The sequence below is a fragment of the Bipolaris zeicola genome (assembly GCF_000523435.1).
Source record: "Bipolaris zeicola 26-R-13 unplaced genomic scaffold scaffold_276, whole genome shotgun sequence".
In the NCBI taxonomy this organism is placed as follows: Eukaryota; Fungi; Ascomycota; class Dothideomycetes; order Pleosporales; family Pleosporaceae; genus Bipolaris; species Bipolaris zeicola.
Window position 1 is genome coordinate 1 of NW_006912325.1, and position 21,261 is coordinate 21,261.

Genomic DNA, 21,261 nt, shown 5'->3' on the forward strand with positions numbered 1-21,261 from the left:
TTTTGATATCCTTTCGTACAAGGCCTATAGGTATCTGTTCGAATCAAGGCTCGTTTGATGTCCCACGCACTCCCATATGCCTCTGAGTGACACTACTGCCGATACTGATCCGAACAGTCTTGCCTGCGCCGTTACAGCTACTACTATTACTACTATTATTACTGCTAGCATCTTAGCAATCAGCGTCCTAGTTAGTAAAATCTCTCTGTATATTATTCTTGACGCGCTTGATATCTAACGGATATAATCCTAAGTCCCGCTAGCCTTTTTGTATTGTATAGGACTTGAATGTATAGACGCGGATTGACTTAATAGCAGCTAAGAACTTAACCTTGTTGAAAGCTATACAGCCTGTTTAGGTTGTATAATTAATAGCCTGCGCGTGCCAGTGCTTATACGGCTAGAAACAGTCTATATTAAGTGGTTAGAGAAAGTAAGACGTATGTGGAGGTAGGCGATAGGCAATAACCTTATGATCTTTAAGGACTTCTAGAAACTCTTNGGTGCAGTGTGAATCAAATCCGTTGAACAAAAGCAGCCAATATACCTCTTAAATATGCTTCTAGCTCTATTATATAAAGTACTTTACCTACTCATAACTTAATTAATCGTTTATATAGCTAGTATTGCTATAGGCGATTAGATAGTTATTGGGTAAATTAGTAAAGTTGCGCTTAAGGAGCGCGTCGCCTTCAATGATAATCATTGGTGAGATAGAGTGGCCTGCAGCGTTGACGCACTCAGTTATAGTTAATAATGTATAATTATTAGGCGTTGGTAAATAGATACGGCGGCGAGGCTTAAAAGTAATAACTTACTAGTCTTTTCTGATCCTAATACGAAAGCTAGTCTCGTCGAAGTTCTAGATATCTAATAGTAGGATGCTATGCGTCTAAATCAGGCTTATGAAGGTGTTAAACTACTCTATAATAGAGTCTGAGTCATGCGCAAGTGCGCGATTAAGATTAAGAGATCTCTGTCGCTGTACGTGAAGCTCGGGTTGTCGTTTAAGCTATTGTTTTGCCTATCGCGAGCTTGTAGTTGGTGGAGGACTAGGACTATCATGAGCTTATTGAAGAAGATAATTGGCACACGATATAATTATAGGCAGTCGTACATAAACGCTAAGTTTATTAAGGCGTGCGATATAATCGTATAGCGCTTGGTCTTGCGCCTTAACAAGCTTATACCTATTAGAGGGACGCTTAGAGCGTGTTGGGCGGCCTTTTGATCGGGCGAGTAATCGCTGGTATGGAANACCGTATTCACGCGCAAGCTGCTTAAAATTGGGCTTTGCAATATCTTTGATAGACTCTAAGATCTCTTTAATACGATTGTTAACTGAGATTTGTAATTGGGCCATTGTGGGGGATACAAGAATAGATTTAAGTGATAGAGTTACAAAAAAATATCGTTGGGACGGTAATATCGTTGGGAGCGTCGGCACTCGCCGCAGGCGAGTGTCAGCGCAGCTGACTTAGCTTAATAAGCTAAGCCTTGGCACGGATATCAGGTTAGCGTGAACGCTAAATATCGTGCTTTACTTTAACTTCACACAAATCAGAGATCACGTATGCATGGCTGACGACAAAATGTGATTACGTTAATTCCAAATGTAGAATCCATTCCATTGGAACTAGCATTGAATGCAGAGGTTGAGTTGGCTTATGTAACACACCTGCCCCACCTAACCTCGACCATGGTAGCCGGGACCAACCCTTACCAAATCTCTACGTGCATACTGCTATGCCTGCCTAGGGTCCACGATACTGCTGCCTAAAAGTGCGTCCTCTGCTCTCTCACTAACCGGACTGAGCTCGCCGAGACAACACAGGACTGTTGTTTCACCTTCACTCGGGCAACCATCTTGTCCTAGGCTATACGCCACACATACTAAACCTTTATCACCCCATTACTGTAACATGACCCTGAGAACCTGCGCCGGCATGACTTCATATCCACAAATCTCCCTTGCGGACCTTCCAGACGGCTCCCAGCTTCAAAAAGACTTTCTCGATACAACGTGGTTTAAGACTTATGGCCGAACACGACGATTCCCGACACCCGAATACTTACTTTCCCTCTTTCCAAAGAGCCATCAATCCAACACAATGAAATTTGAAGACCTCGGTCTTGTTGTCAAATTCGGGCAACGTATCACTACAACAGAGGCTATCAACCTTTGGGCTGTCCGCAGGATATTCCAGGAAGCTGTTCCGGTACCAGAAGTTTATGGATGGAGAGTTCTTGAAAAGGAAGGAAGGGGTCGATACGTCTTCATCTATATGCAACTTGTCCAGGGCCCCACGCTCCTAGAACGGTGGCCTGAGCTGTCTTGCGCTGACAAGCGAGCAATCTGTACTGATCTACGTGCCATGATATCTTCTCTTCGGACCCTCCGGGACAGTGAATCACAGAAAATCATTGGTAAGTGTTTTGGGTAGTTAGGTGTGACCCCGCTAAATGCTTACAGGAACTATATGTCATGGTGCTGGGGAAGATATCTGCGTGAAAGAAATACCTTCGGTAAGGCCATTTCCCTCTCGAGCTGAGTTCCACGACTGGCTTTCTTGGTCGTGGCGCCAATGTGCTCCAGATCCACAAAGCATCCCGGATCCATGGAGGGACTGCCTTCCAGATGATGGGCCAATTACTTTTACGCATGGTGATCTACATCGTAGTAACATCATTGTCAGCGCCACGAGTCCTGCTAAGGTTGTCGCAATCATCGATTGGCAATTGTCAGGTTGGTATCCGGACTATTGGGAATACTGTAAAGCTTTGTTCACAGCAGAATGGGGCAAAGAGTGGTGGGACTATATCCATCAGTTCTTGGATTCTTATCCACCAGAGTTCGAGACATTTGATTTCTACATGCGCACCCTCGGCATATTTTAAATTTACCACTTTTAGCGGAGGTTTCATCTTCCATAGCACATCAATGGGCTCAGTAATAAAAGTCAAATGAATTGAGAGTACCCGTAAACCTAATAGCAAACCAAACCTAACTTCATAAAGACTTAAGCCTGCTCACTCCTGCCGAACCCACTTTCTACCGTCTCAGGGCCTGTGTTGGTCGTACTGGCTATCCTCTGACCAACCAGTTGTGGTTGATACAGATCACTGTTGGTTTTTTTTTGCGCATCAGCAACGGATCGTAGTCCAATGCCAACTTGCGGTGGGTCTTGGTTTGACTGAACTATGTCTATAGCCGCTTCATCAAGGTATCCGAGAGCAATAAGACGACGAACATATTCCAACATCCATGTCTGGCAGTCAGAACTCGCCGTCTGTATCTGTTAGCAGACGCACATTTCGTTAAGAGTCTTACTCTACACTTACCGTCAGGAAGTCTGGATTAGCTCTGGGCGGCTGGATCTGTGTCGCTGCCCTCTCAAGATTGTTTCGTGGCATGTCCTGCGCTCCAGGGTTGCTTCCTGAGTGATGCAAATGCTCTGCCAAGACGGACCCGATTGGGATCACCTGTTTGATACGTTGGGTAGCCTCTGGTTTGTACTTGCGTTTGAATTCCAGCTTGAATCCAAACGGGGGACCACCAATCACATGGATGATGGTTCCCTCCGGCGCATCTTCTTCCTCAGGAACCCATATACTAAAGTGGGCACGTCGACCTTGCGGAGCCGCGTAAATGATGAGGAATATGAGGCGAGAAGACATGGTCGATGGTAGTAGTAACGATTTTCGTGAGATCTGATGTTGGAGAGAGAAGAGATTTGAATGAAGATCTAAGAAGGTAGTGGCTGTTTGGTAAAAGCCAGACCATCGAGACTTGCTTTATCAATTGGAGTGGGCAGCTTCCCCTCGACAGTCACCGCCTACGAAGTACCTCACCCACCTTTACTAGTGATTCCGGCTATGGTAAACGTAAGTGAAGCAGCTGCTGCTGCCTTCGTCGTAATCGTAGTTCGCTAGTCCGGTGTCCTCGTCACAATCATAATCGATTTATTGTATCCAATAAGAGTGTGCCTCATTCACCGATACGCTGTATCGCAACGAGAACTCCAGACCCAATTGGTCCGTAGGCGCACTTACAGACCCAATACTTGATCACACTGTATGGTTACGATATTTTAGACTTAACTGGTAGGCTCTTAGTGAAAATAATTGGCCTGCTATCAGATTGCGGCGCAGTCATCGTGTATGTGTGATGCAAGTATGTGTAGCACCGAGCCCATAAACTGTGCCGTAGAACTTTCACAAACAGTACGCAACTGTTGTACACAAGTTTCCCCAAGAATCTCCTAAGAATACTCGTGTCCCACACGAATGAACCAAAGTGCCAGCAGTTCCCAAACTATCGAAAAGGCTTGCGGTATTAAATATAACGGCATTCAAGTCGAGCCATACCGGTTTTTATACGATAATTGTGCTGATCAATTCGAGAGTCCACCGATAAGTTGTGATAGCTATGGTCGAGAGCTATTTGTCGCTGTTTGAGTGATACTGTCGTTATGAAGATTGCCTTCTAGGGGCATCCTCATATCTAGACTAAGAGACGTCGAAGATGTCTCCACAGAGTAACCTATTCCATTTCTCTGGCTCGTTCCCTTGACTAAGGCTGCACTCAAGCCCCCACTACAGACAGTAACCATTGCTGTGACGTCTATAGCGACTTGACTCGCGCGTGCCTTACATCAAACGTACACCCCCTTTCTCGTTTCTTCCCCAACGATTCACACAACATCACTGGCCTGTTATGGCTTAGAATCATGTGCGTATTTATACCGGAAATACCCAACTCTTAGTTTTTGGTTTACAAGATAAAGGATATTGGAATTTTAACTATTGGGATTTCTTGGTATGCCGCAATGTTTTATTATTCAGCCTTTGGGTTATTGAGACTACATGATTTTAAGAATGTGCTACTACCTATTGAACCAGGCTTGTTGTGTCCATAGCCAGTCACTGTCAGAAGACTGTTATGTACCATGGTTCGAAAACGCACACGTGCAATCCGAAGGAGCCGACAGGGCACCTACAAAGTCAAACAAACAGAAAGGTATAGATTCAGGTCGTGGTTGTACAGTCTATTTGTCGTCTCGCTACAATGACTAGCATGCTGCGTGTATCCTCCACTTGATTCTTTCAACGACATGCACTACATTCCATCAAGCCAGCCTCTCGTCACTTCTGCTCAGCGCATTTACTCCTCCTCATCGGCGTACAGAGCACGGCCAGGCTTCGAGTTGAGGAATTCGTTCCTAGTCTCACCGTTAGCCTTCCGGAATACTTACGGTTTCGTCCTACCCATCGTCTTTCCATTTCACATCTGAACCCAGCGTCATGAACTCACCTCTCGATTGCCCACTGCATAACTCCGTATCCGAGAACTAGCGGAGGAACGATGTAGAGAACCTGATTCTTGGATCGGCGCACAACGTTCCAGAAGCCCTTGCTGAGGAAGTTGGCCATGGGGCGCTGTCGGTTGGGGCTCAGCTGGTAGGTGACGATGCCCTTTCCGGGTCGGCCACCGCCCTCGTAGGGGTTACCCCATGCGCCGATGTGCCATCTATGCTATCGTCAGCATGCGCTCCACTCTAGTCGGCCATGCACACGTGTGCCGTCTATGGAATGCGGGTTGGGGCGCGGAATCTTTCGAGGCGGGTGCGGGTGCCGTGGCGTGCGGGGAGGGCCGAGACATACGTGGTCTTGGTCTTTGCCTGGGATTCGGGTCCGAGAGCCATTGTGAAGATGTCAGGTGCGGGTGTGGACGTGCAATGGGATGAGCGGTCGGTCGTGACGATGTTGCTAGAAAGATGCAATCCGAGCTGCGATGCCAAGCCTTTTATGCGCTAGTCTATATCAGGGAAGAGTTGGGACAGGCGAATCAGCTTAATGCCATTGGTCAATTCGTCGGTGAACGAACAACCTGTACTCGGTGAGTAGTACATCACTTACTTGAGATGTTCTGTATCTCACTCACACATTCTTCAAACAGAGCGAAGAGAAACAAAATATTGCTACTTGCCGCCATCCTTCCCACCTTGGCTAGCGATTGCGCCACGACGCCCACCATGCTGTTTGTATTCCCCGTACGTCTCTGGCATTTTGTGATTTGTTGATATAGCGTAGACTCCTTTAGTGAATTATATCTTTCTTTGGTACGTATTGGCTGTTCTCTTGTGATGGTATTGAGTCAGTTCGGGAACACCTAATAGGTAAGAGCAAAATGAACTTCGAGTGAAGGGCGACTTATATTCCCGTGATACTGAGACCTTGTCTAGTAGCCTCACGTCAAATTCAACATCAGACAAACCTATATGGTTCTCAGAGTCCTTCATCACTGTATCATATATAAAATTTCAACGCACAGGATTTTATTACACGCTAACTCCTAAACCCCAAAGGCCCACGCATCATCCAGCTCTCTACTGAGTTATCACAACGCCCTCATTCATGATAATCCCATAAGTGACAGTCCGACTCAGTCTCTGTGGGCAGCCCTCATAACTTTTATAAATTGTGGCATTATAAAAGTTACACATCTCGTCGATAACGGGACGAGCGTTGTAAAGATCATTCACGGTACAATGACCCGTGCCGCCCAGTCCGGGAGGGACAGTACAGGGCTCGATCAACTTCTCATTGTCAGATTTCAAGACTTGTAGCTGGTGAAGGGCGGAAGGTGTGGAAGGAATGTACCTTAGAGTACTTGTAGTGGTTTACGCAGTGGCAGGCAAAGTCTTCGGCTGCGCAGCCATCGAGCATGCTGGCTTGGACTTGGCATTCATAAATGCAACTGGGAAGCCAGCCTTTGAGCTTATTGTTGTTCCTGGTTCTTTATGTTAGCTCAAATTATAATACAGATCCCAGGTTATAAGAAACATACAAGCAGCGATATTTCGCCATATTTCCGGGAGCAGAAGCTCGCGTAATGTTGAATGTGAGTTGAGCGTTGGCAGCAGCCAAGACCGAGAAAAGCGTAGCGATAGAAGTGAAGTGCATGATCAGAGTTGATTCACAGATAAAGAACGTAAAAAGTGTGGTATGATAAGTGCTGATGAGTGAGCTGTTGGTACTGCATTTGAGTTCAGGAACAACCAGTTTATATATCACGCACGACTCTAGTCTCTCCCTGAAGCTGGCCCGTGACTAAACGATCCGCAAAACATGAATTTGTATCTATGCGACTGTAGAGTTGCAAATAGAATATTCATGTTTACAAATATCACTTTTTTGTAGTAGACTTCGAGCGAAAAGCATTTGCAAATTACACCCCTAAAATGTTTTTTGGGTTCAAGATCCTATGGTCATTTCCCGATCCTGCCCGTTTGTCATGGAGCTGTTTTGTTGCACGCTGAGACAATAATAATACTCATGTCTGGCGGTTTTGTGTGACAGGTTGAACTCTCTACGCGCATCGTCTCCGGTGGTGAGAAAAGCAATTCAGCCAAATGAGCTAGTCGAGATCATCCTATAACTCCGCTATGTCAGCTGTTGCACCGCAATCAATCAAGCTTGATTGGCTGTGGAATAGGAGACCTAAAACCGTTTTCGCTCAACATGATTACTTGTTTCTCGATAAAAACTATACTCCACTAAGGCACAGGATAAAAGGGAATATGAGAGCTCAAGTTGCGGTTACAAAACAATATGCTTAGCACCGTCAAACGAGCTGGTTGACCAATGGCGATATGCAAGCACATCAAATGACAAAATGAGCAGAGTGAGAATGGGTTTATTTAGAAACAATCTGAATGAGAGGCTTGAAGCAAAGAAAATACATCAGGCGGAACTTGACAACGGCCGAGCATAGATGCTGTATAGATCACCCTAGCCCGCCTCCAAACCTAAGAAAGTCCTCCGAATCTCTGAAAAACGAGGTGGCTTTCTTATCCCTGGGGCTTAAACTGTTGCGTGCCGGATCTCGAATATACGAGAATTTGAGGATTGGGCTTAAGCAACAACTTGTTCCCCTTTCTTTTTCGATGTCATCTTTGAAACACGATTTGCTTGTTGCGTCAAAACTTGCCTATTCCTATCTAGCATCATCGAATAGATAAAGATCAGCCCTGCAAATTCAGGCAAAATCCAAACAAACCAGTGGATAGCTCCCATCCTAACGTTTGGATGTTTATGCTCGCGAAACTGTGATGCTCCATGCTAATACCTTCACATCCCTCTACTAAACGCTCTAATGCCTTTTTCGCTGCTAATTTTGTTCATCTTCCATATAAACACAGAAAAGACATATCTTAGAACGCTAAGTCTTGTGTAAGGCATCCATACAGAGCTTCCATGCTGTATGACACAGTTCCTATTTAGACATGACTTTTCAATCTTGAATAAAAGCCATCAAAAAATCGGTTTCTATAATATTCGTCGCTTTACAATAACACCTGTACAACTACCCGTCCCTACCGGTGGCTGCAAACACATACGAACATGTCGCTTTAGTGATGGCAAAACCGACCAAACTAGATGAGCAGCGCCAACGCACCTTTACTTCCGCATAGAAAAATGCACCAGACTACGAGATCACTTGAATGATAGCTTCCAACTTCTCATTCTATTGGCTAGCTTACTGAGATCTTCTTAAGAATTTTGCTCTCAAGCGTGTTTGCAAAACCATTTGGTTTATGGTGACGCAATTCCTGCATTGGTAGACTCGTATCTTGCTTGATAGCAACCTGTTTGTAGTGTTTGTAGTGAGTGCAAAAGATAGTGAGTGTGGAATTTAGCGCATCACACGTGAGGACCTCTCTCACACAACAGACCTGGTCCAACCATCTTTACAACTCACGTCATCACTGCTGGGTATCATTCTACTATCAAATTCTCTCTAAAATGAAAAAGAGCCGATCCCACCCTCGCGGTGGCTCATGTAGGCCGCACTCGAACCCTTCTGGGGGATCCAGTTCCCCTGCCAAACCAGAGTCACGACTACAGTCTTCCAATGACAATGTGAGGGGGAACAATGACTTGGAGAAAAGTTGTGTCAGACGTCCAAGACATCGAATCAGAAACATTAGCAAAGATACATAAAGACACTATATGGAGAACAGAATGGACATTTACTAAATAGATCGTAGTAACAGCTGTAAAAGTACATATATGCTCAAAGACATTAACTTTCCCCATCTCTCCTCTCGCACCACCACACCTCCTACTCCGCATCGGAAAACACATCTTCATCAGAAATCTCGATCACCTCGTGTGGAACCTGCCCCTCGCCCTCACCCCTGGCCTCCCTCTCCTTCCCATCCCCCAACCCCGGCCCATTCTTCCAAAAATACTCCCACCCAATCAACCGATTCCCCCCATCAACCTCGTAATCCTCCTCATCAGCCAGTACCCCATCCCCCCTCTTCGTAAACTTCCTTCCCCACCCCACATTAAGCGGCAACCCCGTATGCGCCGCGCTCGTCCCACCACGCTTCCTCACCCCACTCCAATGCTTAACACAATGCCCCAGAGCCGGCAATTTGGGCGGCAACAAGCAGCTATCCCTGCCAAACTTGCCTCGAGGCACGTTATACCGTGTGAATTTGAGGTATCGACGGTTTGTCTCTGAGAAGTCTACGACGCGGAGATTTTCGCGCTCCATTTTATTTTCCAAGCTGCCGTCTAGTCGTACTACGTCTTCTGCACTTAGCTTGTTTGTTTGAGGCGGGGTGTAGTGTGTGCACTTGCGCTTGCGGGCCCCGGCGGGTTTGGGGTGGTTGCGGTCGGGCAGTAAGCGGAGGGAGTAGGTGCCGATGAGGTGGTTGATGACTGGGTCGAGGATTGCGAGGCCGCGGGAGTAGAGGCGGCCGATTGTTATTTCGATTGCGTCGAGGTGGCAGGCTGAGAGCTTGGTCTTGTAGAGTTGGTGGATGAGGGCGTCGATGAGTGGGGATTGGATGAATTTGGGGAGGCCGAATTGGAGCATGCAGTTGTAGAGGTGGATTTTTTCGAGGAGGGATGAGGGGATTTCCATTGCGATTGGGCCGTTGGGGGCTGTTAGGTAGTTTTCCATCTTTTGGTTTGTAGTATAATGGGACCTTTTTGGTTGATTGTCATCGGTGGTATCCTTGCTCTTTTGACTGCTCATGTATGCTTTCACTTTGTCGAACCACGGGATGACGTATGCTTCAATCTCATCGGCGCGTATATATGCCAGTTGTTCGTCCACCGGATCCTTGAATTCTACTTGTGGATAGCAGACTGGGAGACGCAACTCGTCGCTGCCGGGATTATATGTAAAATGGTCCTTAGCAAAGCTCGAACACAGAATCAGAGTCTCGCGGCAAAGAGATCTCGACAACTCCTTGTCCCCTCCTTGCTTGAACCCTTTTATCCATTCGAAATCGCTGCCCCAGCCACATTGCTTCTCGCAATATAGGGTTTTGAAGTACTGTTCTTCGATGATGATCTTCACATCTTCAGTAGACTTTGGCCCGCTCCTCTGCTTGCACACACTAATCGGATCTGGGTATGAAGGGTCTTTGTGTGCTCTCATCCATTCGTTCCTTGCCTCGTCTTCTAGGTATTCCTCGTGTACGATCACAACTCTGCCGTCTTCATCGTAAAGAACCATTTTCTTTTCTTATAGATATCAATGCGTATTAGAATAAAAATACTCAAATTTGAAGTTCAAAAGTCGCAAATGGCGTCGGTCAGCGGAACGCGATGTGTGAATACTAAAAAGGAAATGCTCGATTTCCACATTCTTTGTTCAAGTCACGGATCACAAAGACGTGTGCATTCTCCAAGGGCGTCGAGAAACAACAAGTAATTTCTTTCATGAATGCCGGATTTGAAATAAACTATATCCCGAGTACAATACTTCTTGCTAGGGATTGCTGCATCGTATCGTTTAGCGTCACGTTCGTGCATGGCTGTTGACGGACCACGAGCCATACTAATCAGAATATGAACTAGATCTTGGGGACGAAGACTGCTAATGCGCATTCGAAACTGTTTCTTCAACACTAATCACGATTGGCACCAAAAGGAATACAACTTGTAACACGAGACAGACACTATATAGAATGTACAAACTGTTCAATACGAGGGCGGGGCTGACTAAAATTACTCTCACTGACTTTCAGTAAAAGCAACGATTCTTGTAACCATGATCTACATACGACAATCCTACTTCTTTCCTCCCCCACCACAAGCCCTCTCTAGCGTCAAGAATGCGAAATGGCCACCAACAACCGGTCGGGCAAAGAACCATGGCCCAGGAAAGCCACCGTCACCCTCTGTCACGTAGAGATCAGTAAAAGCCCGGTCCGTGACCGTCTCGTTCAACCATAAGGCCACGCGATCTAGTATCTCAGAGCGCACCTTCTTACTTGCAACAGCTGCTGCCTCGAATTCCCAGTCTGATTTAGTGTAGAGATGGCGCGAGTCAAGGGGCAGACCATACTTTTGCATAACATTTCCATACCATTCGCTTTGCAACGAATAGACAGAATCTGGGATGAAGTCTTCGGTTATAGGAGTACGGCCCGAGCTGTCTTTGAAAGGTGTCAAGGGCCTTTGCGCGTCTTTGTTACCTGATGCGTAATCTAACTTGTCGACTGTTGATGACGAGTTCGTGAAGGTTGGATGGAAGCACAGGACCGCGTCTGCGTACAATGAATAGAGCGTAGTCCAACTTCCATACCAGTTATAGGCAAGCTTAGCGTGTGTGCCGTCACGTGAAATGGCATACTCCTGCCACTTCTTAATGTAGGTGTCGGAAATGTTGCGATAATGCTTCGCATCACCAGGTCGGTCCATGAGATCTGCAATCTCGCTAAAGGCTTTGATGCCAACGATCCCCTTCAGTGCAAGGTTAGTCTGAAGCGGCAGCCAGCCCGCGAAATCATCAGTGGAAACTGGTTACGTAGTTAGCCAGTGTCTCAAGTAAATGTGTGAGTACTTACGCTGATTGTGTGGTTCTAGTGTATCTTCAACGAGATAGCCAGTCCACTGTTTCCAAAGATCGTAACTCCCTTCAAGCCATTTCTTAGCCTTGTCGACTCCCTTCGTCCTTCCACCCCAGACTTCGTCGATGTACTCGATGCCATTATACGAGGCGACACTTGTAAGACCAAAAACACTCTCATCAGACCCCTTCATGTCGCCGTCATGGCCAACAGCGGACCAAATAGACTGGGCTTCGGCTTGAGAGCTGTAAGTCAACGAGTTGACTAACGCAAGACCCATGATGAGCATATCGCCACATTCCTCAACTGGCATATACTCATCCCTTCCATCAGCATGCCCGGTAAGGTTAGGGAAGTGAGCGCCCAAGTCATGCATCGAGTATTTGTTTGGATACTGCCCACTGAGCTGATGTTCAAGAAGTGGCTCAAGAAGGTACGCCAGCCACCGGGGTTGCGTGTAGAGGAAGAATGGGAAAGCTGGGAAGATGACATCCACAGTTTGACAGTTACCGTTTGAAGAGATCTCCTTGAGAAATAGCAATGGATTTTCCTTGGTGCCAGAAAAGCTGGTCGCGCCCATCACCTGTCGTGCAGACAGGGCAACGATGTCGACATAATTGGTAGAGCCAGATTCATAGGCGTCAATGCGCAATTGCTCGGAGTAGTTGCTGGCTAGACTGCTGGCCGTGGCAAAGTCACCATAGTGGAACTGAATAAGCTTGTCTTCGTCATGAAACCATGACTTCCACAAGGGTCGCATGAAGGTGAGGCCCCGTGCAGATGCATACTGTGTAACTGGGTCTTGAACATGGGTGAGGGTGAATAGCAGGCTACCATTGGCAGCTTTCGAAGCAACGCTCGACTTCCCCAGCTCGAAAGATTTCACAAAGGCGAAAACTGGCTCCTCATCCATGATGCCACGGAAGTTTCCATCCACTTCGTTCTGAAGTGTCCCAGTGCGGGCGAACCTCTGGCGGAGCAACGCGGAAGTGCCAGACTGGTGACGTACATCTGCTGGACCTGTGAAGTGCAGCTGACCCCACTCGGGCTGATCATTTGTTTCGGTGAAGAGTTGCTCGACCTGTCGCTTCACTTGCCACGTCTTCAGCTTGTCTTTCAGACCAGGCGCTACGTGCTGGAATAGACCCCATTCTATGAGACTCTCCCTCTTGCCGCTAACCCATTGACCATTCACATCAACATATATGTTGACATCAACAGTTCCTTCTACATGTATGGAGAGATACACTGCCGGAAGAGTCTGTCGCAAGGTTGATGTGGGTGTTATGGGAGAGAGGAAGGACAAAGTGATTTCCACGTTCTCTGCTTTTCGGGATTTCTTGGATACTTGAAGCGAGTATGTGAGGTTCGTAGTGGACGCGTCGTACTTGGCACCTTTGTACACCGGATACGCTACCGTGTAACTGCACAACCAACAAGTCAGCATTGAATAAGTCACGGGTGTGGATGTCATGCATACCTTTTGTCGGTTTTATCTAAAGAATCATGGGGCCTGCCCAACAGTGGAAAGACTCGATTCTCATCGGGAAGTGATGCCAGCACGCCGAATCCAACCTATACAGAGCTTGTGAGCACAACGCCCAATGTGGCTGGGAACCATGTCGCCGTAGAGAAAGTGGGCAATCGCACCTCTGCACCAGTCCAAAACATGGGCCATTTGCTCCAAGGCTCCTCACGCGCATTCTGCAGCCATGTGCTCAAATACGGGTTTCTTACGATCAACGGAAGGACCGGAGGCTGGAGAGTCGAAGCATCGATGACGCTTGCTAGAAGCGCCGTAGCGAATATCCCGAAGGAACGCATTGGAGCGGCCCGCGCGAAATCGATTACACAGGCAAAAGGGCAAACTCGGTATTAAAACTTCAGAGACATAGATTGATGTTACACAATATACAGAGGGATCGAGGTTGTATTGAAGATGGGAGCTGTCAGCTGGGGGATGGAAGCTCGGGGTAGCTGCATTCTGCGGGGTTGTGGAGCGGCCAATGAGCGCCAGGTGCCTTGCATCATGGGTGGATCGGCACTCGTCCCATGTTTCATGACGCGGCCTGACCTCTCACCTTCTCTATCGTCGCATCGAGCTCTTTGCCAAAGAAAAGTCTCCAGATGTAACGATGAACAGTTGTAGCTGGTGTATGTGGATCCCGGTCTACCTCTTGTCTCAACAAGGCACATACTATTGTAAACCAGGCGAGCCTTCCATATTGTTAGTTGATTCTGCCGCACGTGGTGTTCGTGGACTTCGATGCTTCCATACAGACGCAATGGCGCTCATCAAAGAAGATGCCATGCGACCTCGCCCCGTACATTTCTTTGATGAAGATGTAGATATTTCTTCTCCCGCCGGTTTCACAGGACTTGGAGTACGCATAGTCCGGCCGCCCATGGCATACACTGGATTGGGATAGTAAATGGGATGTACCGGAGAAACATTCCTCTGTGGAAGACTAGGGAGCGGTCGAATAGTCGGTTTCGTAGGCTCCAATTTGATAGAAGGTGGGATAGACAGACGGTAAGACGATGGCGGTTCGGGCATAAAATTATCCATCTGTAATGCTTGCTCGTTGGACTGTTCATCTAGTTCCTTTACATTGGGACCAGGAGTACCGTGCGGGATGTATGTACGCGGTTGCCACTGGGATGTTACCTTGCCAGAGGAACGGGCAGTTGCCGCTGATGTGTCTCTGTTACTGATTGTATTCCAGTTTTTTGTTGTATTGGTCTCTCTTTTGTCGACTCCAAAATCATTCTGCAGTCCACTGTTGACTGAACTGTAGGTCTCCTGGTCTGTACTAATGCTGCGTATACTTGCGTCATTTGGCTCAATCACCAAAAGGTCGTTCTTTTCTCCAACCCCGTTATGTTCTGAGCGAAGCACCCCTAAGTCTCGTAGTTGGTCTCGAGTGCGGTAATAGTATCGGAACGTTGCGAAAGGTCGGTCCACCGGATCGACAAGGGCGAATTTGTAGAAGCGTTTAGGGTGTTCTGGTCCGGCGCGTCCAGCGTTGACGAGGCTGCTGCTTTTAGTACTGTGCCTTCTCCGTATTCAAATCGTACTTACTTGATCCTTCTACCCTCCTTTGCATGTTGTGTATCCTCGTACATCTCTACCTGCCTCTGAATCCTCTTTCTGGCATGTGCACGATGCACTCGTATCTCTACGCAAGCTGTCTCATCAAGTATATCCACCATGCCTATTCGGTGTGTGTCGTTTTCCCTCGGTGGTGCGAAACACAGCACACGTTTCTCGATCCTCTTAACTCCCTCTGCATCTTCGGGGCTCTCAAACAAGCCAAACATAGTTTTCCCTCGCCAGCCCTCTGCTTTTCCAGTCGACCAACTCACAATGTGCGCGCCGTCGATATATAGCTTGAAGAAGAAGTAGTGCTCATCGGGAACTGGCGGCGAAACGGCATAGCTTATCCAGAACGCAGTGCCTGGTAGAGCGGGCACAAACACACTACATGTTGACGTCTTGCTTTCGAAAGGCTTTGGCATGAATCTTGTAATCCCGTGGTCATCTCTGGGATCGGGGTGATACTCAGGAAGCTTTTCGATATCCAATTGAGAATGGAGCGTAATGTCTACGCTGCAATGGTGCATTGCGTCGGTTGTCTGTCGGTAAAGATGAGTAAGTGATGATGCCGGCGTTGAGTATAAGTAGGTGCGACTGTATACTCGAGGTGAAGCAAACAGAAGATCCACTAGCGCGGTTAATATCTCAGTGTATATCATGTATTGTAAACGGGAGCCCAATAAGTGCGGAGGGGCAATATCGATAAGCAAAGAACACGCGAAGCAACCCTATCTTAACCGTTCTGCACTTCTGGTGGTTGGCAATACCTTATCGAACGCCAGTAAGCTTACTGTTCTGCAGCTGTGACTGACGCCGTCGCCTCCATGCTACTTCGGACGTCTGAGTCAACGAAGCGTCTGTTCCCCGGGACCAATAGATGAAGGCAGTAATTCCTGGGTATAAGTGTGCAGGGTATTAGATGTTAATGATACAATGACCGCATTCCGGAGCCTTTTACTTTTCGCCCTCCCCAGATCCTCCATTCTTCTCCAGATAATCCTTGATACTGAACATACCCGTCCCCCTCTCGAGCGGCTTTTGTTGGTTTGGACTAGGCTTCCAGCCAATCATGTAGATGAGCCTGAAAGTAGCAGGTAGTGTTCCATCGTCATTTCCATGGAGCTCTTTGTATATTCCCTCGGCCGCAAGCAGCACATCTCGATGTATAGCGCCCTTTTCTCTCGCCAGTACGGCATTCGACTCGCCCATAGCCTGCAGATCTTTCATCAAGGAAAATGTATCAGGGAAGTCGACAACGATATCGTCGACGTCTACTGTAAGGAGGTTAAAGCCAGCTTTTTGCAGCAGGCCGCCAACATCTTTTACATCTGCCAGTGGCGAAGTATGTGTTGAGACGCCACCTCTCCGGTCAAGCTCTGCTAATTGAAGCGATGTCCGAAGCTCATATAAACTGTCACCACCCATCATGACACCAATGAAAGGACAGTCGGGTTTCAGTACGTTGTTAATCTGGGCAAGGACTGAGGGCAAGTCGTTGATCCAATGTAAACTTAGATTGCTCAGGACCGCATCAAAAGTGTCGGCCTCATAAGGCAGCAGCTCCGAGGTGGGAAGGACTTCTCGTACAATGTCGATTTCCTTGTTGAAGGGTAAGTCTGCATCTCGGTAGAGCAACGATCGAGACGAGTCAGCGGCTGTGATGGTACCGATGCGCTTGGACCGCGGGCCCTTTTCTGGTGCATCCTCGGACGGTAATGTCAATGCTCGAGAAAGATTGCATGCATTTGCGCCGAGATCGAGGACTTTTGGGAAATGTCGGTTTATGTCCTATTCGTCTTAGCAGTTGCTCGTTCTACAGCCAAGAGGCGGCTCTACCAGGACTCGCTCACACAATCGTGAAGCAACCTCGTCTCTCAGGTAATCTACATTCCGACTTGTCTCAACATCCTTTGCGGCCCGCTCCTTTTGCATCCATTTTTGCTGGGTACTAAATATCTCGAGCATGGGCGCTCCAGGCGCTTGAACAGCATAACGTCGTGTGAATTGACGGGAAAAACATTGTCGCCTGCATGGCGAAATCAAGGCTCGTACAGAGAAACCAGCCATGTTTGCAACAAACCGTGCAGTTGACTGAGCTGAGAGGCAACGCGCTCAAAGAAAGAGGCGTGGATAGAAAAAGATGTTAAAAGTACTACGTCGACATAGCTGCTAGTAGCTATACCTAGCAGTCCGCCAATCGGCGTTTGGCTCCACCGAGCTGTACCTCCGCTGTCCAAAAGTTGACCTCCACACTCCCCCACGCGACAACCAGACCGGCAAGTAGGAGGAGGAATCCCAAACCGAGACCCTTCCATTGCAACACGTGCAAATTACCATGGCACAAGCATTCCCATACACATACTATGCCTGCGACTGTTTCGACAGCAACAGCGTAGCAGGCACAAAACTCACCTCGCACGTCCTCGCTGCAACCGACGACGAAGAAGAGACGCTCGACCCACGAAACCCACGCTCCAACTACGCCCTCTACCCGCTCGAGCACCTCCTCTACTGTGAAGACTGCCTGCAAATCCGCTGCCCACGATGCGTAATCGAAGAAACGCTGAACTGGTACTGTCCCAACTGCCTCTTCGAAGTCCCCAGCTCGGTCGTCAAAAGCGACGGCAACAGATGCACGCGCAACTGCTTCAACTGCCCCGTCTGCATATCGCCCATGATTGTCAATCTGCTCGAGAACCCGGACGTCGACCACAGCACAACAGACCGCCACATCCTCGCGTGTCCGTACTGCCATTGGAGCACGGTGGAGACAGGCATCGAGTTTGAGAAGCATACGGGCGTGTATTCGCAGATTTCACGCATAGCGAATGGAGGGAAGCCGATACCATCGATCAAGGAGCGAGATAAAGAGCGAGAGAGACGCAAGGAGCTGGAGGCTCAGCGTAGAGATTCAAGAAACCCGCAGGCTTCGTCTCGTGGCTCGGCCATTGTGTATGCGGGGGGTTACGAGCCGCCCTCGCGCGACGACCTGTTTGCGAATCTCGCTGCGTTCTACAAGGCGGAATTGGACGCCCAGACGCCATCGAATCCGCTGGAGATGAACTTTTCCTCGCCAACAGCGTATTCTCGCATTATGAACTTGTACTCGACGTCGACGAAGAAGTCAAAGCGCAGCAAGCCCACGTCCATGAGAGACGCAGCGTCTGAGTTGGAGGGTCTGGTAATACACGATCCCGCTGCTGAAAATGCAGCAATCGAGCGTATCAAGCGGGGCGGCTGGAGTGCTACATTATCTCCCACCCAAAAGCTCGCCCAGCCCGACCCCTACGTACAGTTTGACGACCAGCTCCGACCCATCCCAACACTACTCTGCACAAAACGCTCCAAGCGCTGTCGGTCCTGCCGCCACATCCTCGCAAAACCCGAATCAAAAATCACATCCACACGGTACAAAATCAAATTACTAGCTCTGAACCACATCCCCCGCCTCAGCGTCCGCGCCTTACCACCCTCTTCCAACCCACCTGTCCCCGTCCCCGCCTTCCCAGGCTCCGTCCCAGCACCAGCACCCCAATCCGCCCAACCTCAGCCCCAACCCCCCTTCAACTACAACGCCCTCCGCCCGGGCATCCCCGCACACTTCCTGCTCCACCTTAGCAACCCCCTCTTCGACCCCATCCGCGTCACCCTTGCCACCAGCAGCACCACCCCCGGCAGAGTCTCGTCGCGCGTAACTATCCTCTGCCCTGAATTCGAAGTCGGCGCCAACACCGACGTCTGGGACGACGCCCTCTCATCCTCCCCCGCCCCCATGCCGCGCCGCTCCACAATCAATGCCGAAACAGGCCAGATTGAAGCCGGCAAGATTTGGGATAAAGGAAGAAACTGGACGAGTGTCGCGATTGAGGTCATACCGGGGTTCCTGGATGAGGTTAATGGCGAAGAAGAGGAGTTAGAGCCCGATGATGATTTACTGGAGATTCCCATCTTTGTGCGCTTGGAGTTCGAAGTGGATGTTAATGCCGAGGAGAGGGGGTTGGGAGATTCGAGGGGGAGTAAGGGGGAGAGGGAGAAGAGGGAGGAGGCCTTTTGGACGGTGGTGGGGGTGGGCAGGATTGCTAATGCGTAAGGGAGAGTTTTGGATGATGATGATACCCCTTTGTTCTTATGATGATGAATGTACGAAAGCGTGGGATAGAATGTTATTCATTGTGATCGATGGCATTTCTTCAAGACGTGGTCTCACTATCTTTTTTCTTCTTTCGAGTCACCATTCCATCCAACGTTGCTTGACTTGCTTCTCGCTTGTGCACTGGTTTCTTATCTACCTTCTTGCTCGTCGGCTCCGCTCGCTTGCTACGCTTCGGTTCATCTTCATGTCCGCCTTCCTCATGCGCATCTGCCTTGTCGTCTTCGTGCTTGACCATTGCACCAGGTGGACCCTTTGTGCCCTTAGTCGGCCCCTCGGCGTCATCATCAAACAATTTACGCCAGCTTCCATCAAGGACTTGAGGCGAATTACCGTAAAGGTTGACATGGTACGCATTCTTCATGCCCTGCAGACAAACATCTCTTCTTGTGGGGAAATCAAACATTGGCTTGGGATATGTTTTCGAGCCAGCGTCTGCACCACTTCCAGTCCCATCACCCTTGATCAAACACCCCCACTTCTTTTGATCAGCAATCGGCGCCTTGTGCGGTTCATAAATGTATTTCTTGTCGAATTTGGCGAGTTCAGGTACGTATCGGCGTATAAAGTTACCCTCCTTGTCCCATTTCTGGGGGAAGGCTACAGGCGAGTAGCAGCGATAGAATTGGGCGAAAAAGGCGGTGCAAGAAAGCCATTGCCAATTGCCTATATTACACGCAGCTTCATGGTCGATGAGCCATTCTTCGAAGACTTCGGCGCCACGCTCCCAGTCAATGTAGCAGCCACCTCTAGTCAAAAAACACGCAACGGCGTGGCGGCCGAGGTGGTGAATCCAACCTTCCTGCGCGAGCTGCCGCATCAGTGCGTCAATCCAGGGAAATCCCGTGCGGCCCTGTTTCCAGCGTTGGAAATGGGACTCAGCTTCTGCATTGTCGATTGTGTATTCTCCGGTGATTAGGCCAGACGAGGTATCGACTTTGGAAGGAAGATGCCAGGGGATAAAGCGACAGTGAGAGTTGTTGTAGGTTTGACCAAACGAATATCCCAGTGATGCTTGTGCGCCAAAGTACATGTCGCGAAAGAGGAGTTGGCCGGTCAGACTGGTAGGTGGTTGTGAGGCTTTTCCTTTGTATTTGTCGGCTACATCTTGAGCGCGCCAATAGAAGAGACGGCAGCTCAGGGAGCCAAAGTGCATGTGCGGAGATAGAAGAGTAGTGGATTGTGGCTCGAATGCAGTCGGTGCAGTATTAGGTTTCTCAAAGGTGGCTGTGTATTCTTCATCTGCGATTATTTTATCAAGCGCTTGCAGGGCCACTATCTCTCCACCACGGTGTGGTGTTGTTGCTGGCTTCAGACCCAGCTCTTCCATAGTAGGTACAGCAAAATCGCCATTCGGTCCGGCCAGGGCAGTGTACGAAGCTTCATTTCCATCTCTTTGTATCGAGTTGATATCTGGTTGGCTTTCTGGCTTCTCCTGATCAAACTCTAAACGCACTTCTCCAGGGTCGGGCAATGACTTTGGTGCGGGGATGGGTCTAGGGACTGGCCCAATCTTCTTGGCAGCTGCTTGTACCTGGGCCATGCTCATTGTTGGTTTCCCGTTGTTATTCTTGACCAAGTCATCCGGATCATACAGTGTCCTTCCAGTCTTGGTGATGACGTCGACGCCCGCTTGCTTCGCAATCTCCATGACCTTGGCATCACGCTCTCTGGCATAAGCATCCGTATCCTTTTCAAAAACCAAATGGGTGATGTTCCATGCCTTGAACAACTTGGGAAACAAAGTTTGTGGGGCTTCGCGGATGAGGAAAAGCTTCGACTTTGGGTTCAACTTGGTGATGGATTTGGACAGGTCGTTTTGGCAGTCGATGAGGTACTGCCAGCGATTGGGACCAACACGGGCACGGTAGACATAGTGTGGGTCCCATGTCCATACAGGATAGAGACATTCAGGGTCAAGGTCCAGGGCAGCTTTCAGAGCTGGGGAATCATGTAGACGCAAGTCGGTCCGGAACCAGTAAATGACCCGCGACTTTGTCATGTTGCGTAGAGTTTGCCAGGGCTCAGAAAACGAAGGGAATGAACAAAAAGAATGGAGAATTATCACAGAGGTCAAGCATGAAGAGATGCTTCCTCGACTAGTGGACGGGGAGAGTGCATGGCTGAATGCATGC

The 21,261-nt window shown here is 48.6% G+C and overlaps 10 protein-coding genes across 10 annotated transcripts; 2 read left to right on the forward strand and 8 right to left on the reverse strand.

Annotated features, from left to right (window-relative positions):
- Positions 1–1,946: 1,946 nt before the first annotated feature.
- COCCADRAFT_109109 (uncharacterized protein) lies at positions 1,947–2,898 on the forward strand (the record flags this gene model as incomplete). The annotated part of the gene is made up of 2 exons (XM_007719050.1): positions 1,947–2,427; positions 2,474–2,898. The coding sequence occupies 2 exons, from the start codon at positions 1,947–1,949 to the stop codon at positions 2,896–2,898; spliced, it is 906 nt and encodes a 301-aa protein (XP_007717240.1).
- A 122-nt stretch (positions 2,899–3,020) lies between these two features.
- On the reverse strand, positions 3,021–3,678 carry COCCADRAFT_41029 (uncharacterized protein; the record flags this gene model as incomplete). Its single annotated transcript, XM_007719051.1, has 3 exons — positions 3,021–3,067; positions 3,125–3,296; positions 3,343–3,678. The coding sequence occupies 3 exons, from the start codon at positions 3,676–3,678 to the stop codon at positions 3,021–3,023; spliced, it is 555 nt and encodes a 184-aa protein (XP_007717241.1).
- A 1,486-nt stretch (positions 3,679–5,164) lies between these two features.
- COCCADRAFT_30295 (uncharacterized protein) lies at positions 5,165–5,705 on the reverse strand (the record flags this gene model as incomplete). The annotated part of the gene is made up of 3 exons (XM_007719052.1): positions 5,165–5,222; positions 5,315–5,530; positions 5,665–5,705. The coding sequence occupies 3 exons, from the start codon at positions 5,703–5,705 to the stop codon at positions 5,165–5,167; spliced, it is 315 nt and encodes a 104-aa protein (XP_007717242.1).
- Positions 5,706–6,389: 684 nt separating this feature from the next.
- On the reverse strand, positions 6,390–6,966 carry COCCADRAFT_109128 (uncharacterized protein; the record flags this gene model as incomplete). The annotated part of the gene is made up of 3 exons (XM_007719053.1): positions 6,390–6,602; positions 6,664–6,793; positions 6,851–6,966. 3 exons carry the CDS (start codon positions 6,964–6,966, stop codon positions 6,390–6,392), a joined length of 459 nt encoding a protein of 152 aa, XP_007717243.1.
- Positions 6,967–9,217: 2,251 nt separating this feature from the next.
- COCCADRAFT_74682 (uncharacterized protein) lies at positions 9,218–10,540 on the reverse strand (the record flags this gene model as incomplete). Its single annotated transcript, XM_007719054.1, has 1 exon — positions 9,218–10,540. A coding segment is annotated over one exon (1,323 nt), but the record flags the coding sequence as incomplete, so codon positions are not given.
- A 557-nt stretch (positions 10,541–11,097) lies between these two features.
- COCCADRAFT_109132 (uncharacterized protein) lies at positions 11,098–13,703 on the reverse strand (the record flags this gene model as incomplete). Its single annotated transcript, XM_007719055.1, has 4 exons — positions 11,098–11,828; positions 11,877–13,303; positions 13,360–13,454; positions 13,530–13,703. 4 exons carry the CDS (start codon positions 13,701–13,703, stop codon positions 11,098–11,100), a joined length of 2,427 nt encoding a protein of 808 aa, XP_007717245.1.
- Positions 13,704–14,076: 373 nt separating this feature from the next.
- On the reverse strand, positions 14,077–15,503 carry COCCADRAFT_109110 (uncharacterized protein; the record flags this gene model as incomplete). The annotated part of the gene is made up of 2 exons (XM_007719056.1): positions 14,077–14,914; positions 14,962–15,503. 2 exons carry the CDS (start codon positions 15,501–15,503, stop codon positions 14,077–14,079), a joined length of 1,380 nt encoding a protein of 459 aa, XP_007717246.1.
- Positions 15,504–15,930: 427 nt separating this feature from the next.
- COCCADRAFT_109130 (uncharacterized protein) lies at positions 15,931–17,043 on the reverse strand (the record flags this gene model as incomplete). The annotated part of the gene is made up of 2 exons (XM_007719057.1): positions 15,931–16,764; positions 16,813–17,043. The coding sequence occupies 2 exons, from the start codon at positions 17,041–17,043 to the stop codon at positions 15,931–15,933; spliced, it is 1,065 nt and encodes a 354-aa protein (XP_007717247.1).
- Positions 17,044–17,311: 268 nt separating this feature from the next.
- On the forward strand, positions 17,312–19,066 carry COCCADRAFT_9185 (uncharacterized protein; the record flags this gene model as incomplete). The annotated part of the gene is made up of 1 exon (XM_007719058.1): positions 17,312–19,066. The coding sequence occupies one exon, from the start codon at positions 17,312–17,314 to the stop codon at positions 19,064–19,066; it is 1,755 nt and encodes a 584-aa protein (XP_007717248.1).
- A 100-nt stretch (positions 19,067–19,166) lies between these two features.
- COCCADRAFT_109134 (uncharacterized protein) lies at positions 19,167–21,128 on the reverse strand (the record flags this gene model as incomplete). Its single annotated transcript, XM_007719059.1, has 1 exon — positions 19,167–21,128. The coding sequence occupies one exon, from the start codon at positions 21,126–21,128 to the stop codon at positions 19,167–19,169; it is 1,962 nt and encodes a 653-aa protein (XP_007717249.1).
- Positions 21,129–21,261: the final 133 nt, after the last annotated feature.